The 2,500-nt window shown below is 50.5% G+C and overlaps 1 protein-coding gene across 3 annotated transcripts in view; it reads left to right on the top strand.

Moving 5' to 3' along the window:
- LOC126577917 (segmentation protein cap'n'collar) overlaps window positions 1–2,500 on the top strand; it is a 39,689-nt gene that overhangs the window by 33,746 nt on the left and 3,443 nt on the right. For all 3 annotated transcript variants that reach the window (XM_050239966.1, XM_050239964.1, XM_050239967.1), the window contains one exon: window positions 2,392–2,500. This exon is cut by the window's right edge and continues 1,435 nt beyond it. In XM_050239966.1, the coding sequence (XP_050095923.1) occupies window positions 2,392–2,500 (109 nt within the window). The remainder of the gene's footprint in view (window positions 1–2,391) is intronic.

The raw sequence follows: 2,500 nt of genomic DNA, 5'->3' as shown, positions 1-2,500 counted from the left end.
AAGGTGCACGTACACCAGGTACGCTAGCAGACAAACCGTGTGCACACTGGTGGTTAAAACTTGAATCGCGCTACATCCGCCCACCACACCAGCAAACCGATGTGGTGCTAGACAGCCATCACGATAAGATAATGATAAGCGCGCTCCTCGCCTCACTCACGGGACCACACTAGTACCGCGCGCGGTCTATAGTAGCTGCTTCGTACTTCTTTCCCTGCAACGCGACGCACCGCTTATTAGGATCGAGTGAAGACACAGGCCGAGGGAAAAATAATCCAAAAAGCAGTTTATTTGTAACGATGAATGGGTGCGCGCGCGTTTCTCCATGTGTCTGTATCGGTGTGCCGATGTGTGCTGCTTTGGTCCACCTGTGTGTTAAACTGATCTCGCGCTAGCTCGCGCTTTAAAGTACTGGTCACTGCGTGCTGAAGTGTGCGACAACTGCTAGGCCTTACTTCCTTCCAACGACGAAGGGAAAGGGGGGCGCGGTCCAAGGATTCGTTCAATCGATCCGAGCAAATCGGAAATTAAGACGGAAGCCACCAAACACATTCGGCCAATTGGTCTAGCCAACAGTGCCCGGTCGTGAGCGATGCCACTCCCATGATCTAATAACCTGCTGGGACGAACTGCTGGCGCTAGCGTTGACGCTTACTCACCCGCTATAGCGACGGACTACCGGACTACCGGTGCTGCTGCCCCAAGCCGCCCTTGCCACGAAAGTTGTGCGTCGTCACGTTGTCACGCTGTATGCAAAATAGTTTTTCGGAACCACGCTGTGGTCGCAGTGCCCGTTGTGGCTGAGGAATGGTTTTCGGTGGCAACGCATCAAATGACTCAGCGCTTCCTTAGTCGCTTCGTCAGCAGAGCTGCTACCGTCGCGCGGGGTTACGATTACATGGCAAAGCTGTCCTAGCAAACCGCGCGCGGTATCGCGGCGATCGCGATACAATTTTGTGAACACGATATAGATGATATGGTGTGTATGGTGGCCTGAGCGTATGTGATTGCGTGGATATGTGCGTGCGTGATGTGTGACGTGTGGTAGGTTTGGACTGTACTCTGCGTACCAACAAACCCCCACCAGCACCAGCAAGAATGGCTCCGGCGGCAGAGACGGTGGCCGAAAAGAAGGCGAACTGTGGACCTGCTCACACAGCTATCCGCTATCTTGGCCCACGGTTTTCGCGTATCGGGCACATTCTGCTGCTGCTGCTGCTGCTACTCCTGCTCGTTGTGTTTCTTATCAGTGTGCTCTCGCCGCCGACAGGTGTGTCAAGGTGACAAGGCTAGTGAGAGGGAGAAGAAGAGAGCAGCGCCGCGGCTTGCTTGTGCCGATGGTGCAGTGCTCACTATCCCAGGCGCAGGACCCCAAAAGAGAACCATATCCCCTTAAGTGCAAGTCATTATTTACTACGTAGTAGCCCACCAGTCGTGTTGTCTCGAGCGTGCGGGCCTACGTGCGCGCGCGCGCCGAACGCTTATGCGTGCGTGCCAAAAAGGTGTTTCAACTGGCAATTCTCTGGTGCAAACGTTTGGGCGGGGGGGGGGGCAACGATCTCCCTCGATTTTTCCCGGATTTTGCATAGTGTGCTGTGACACACGCGTTACGCCCGCAATAGTGTACTTTGATTGGCTAGCGTGTGTAGCATCGGTCATCAGTTTGTGGTTTGTGTGAAATAGTACGCGAGCGTACGAGCGACTCAGCAGGGGCCATGCTGTCACCATTCAACTTTCTCGGTAATGACGCGCATGTGTGTCGGGGCTGTGGGGCTCGAGTGAATAGTGGGTGATAGTGATTACGGATATTTTCAGTATGACACACGCCTTTGGGGAATTGCATATTCAGCATCGCATCATGAGTGAATGTTTACTTTCCCTAAACGCGCAATCATGTCCCTTGTGATGCCTGAAAATTATCTTTATTTCTTCGGTTTTTCAAACACGTTTTCACGTTATGTTTCACGCCAATGGCACTCTTATTTTACGATGAAAAGCATAACAGTCAGTTTATCTCCTTTTGGGAATTGTCTGGCCGATTTGTGGCTGCCCTAAATAAAACTTGTCCAGAACTTTAATGTAGAATCATAGTAAGCAACACTATGACATCATATAGCAAGCTATAACTGGCTGTTTGAACGGTTACTGTTTAGTTACGGCCATAGTTTATACAAGTCGCATTTATTAAGCTAATTGTGAACAAATTTCCTTTGACTTTCAATTCTGTTACGTAAATTCAAGTGATATTATGAAGATCTTGACGATTTGTTTCATAACACTGTAGCGGTTCCAACATCGATTTTCTCGGTTGCATATTCTAATTGATCGTATTTCGGTTTGTAGCTAACTTACTAATAATGTTCTCACTTCTGTTTTCTTTGCTCTGCCTAGGTATGTACACGATGCGCATGCTGGAGCACAATGGTACCGGCGGGGGCGCCAGCAACAACTCGTCCATGTTGGGCGTATCGGCGGCGTCGAACCTGATGAACCACAGTGG

Source organism: Anopheles aquasalis, chromosome 3 (genome assembly GCF_943734665.1).
Source record: "Anopheles aquasalis chromosome 3, idAnoAquaMG_Q_19, whole genome shotgun sequence".
NCBI classification, from domain to species: Eukaryota; Metazoa; Arthropoda; class Insecta; order Diptera; family Culicidae; genus Anopheles; species Anopheles aquasalis.
This window is presented reverse-complemented; position numbering and strand designations above follow the sequence as displayed.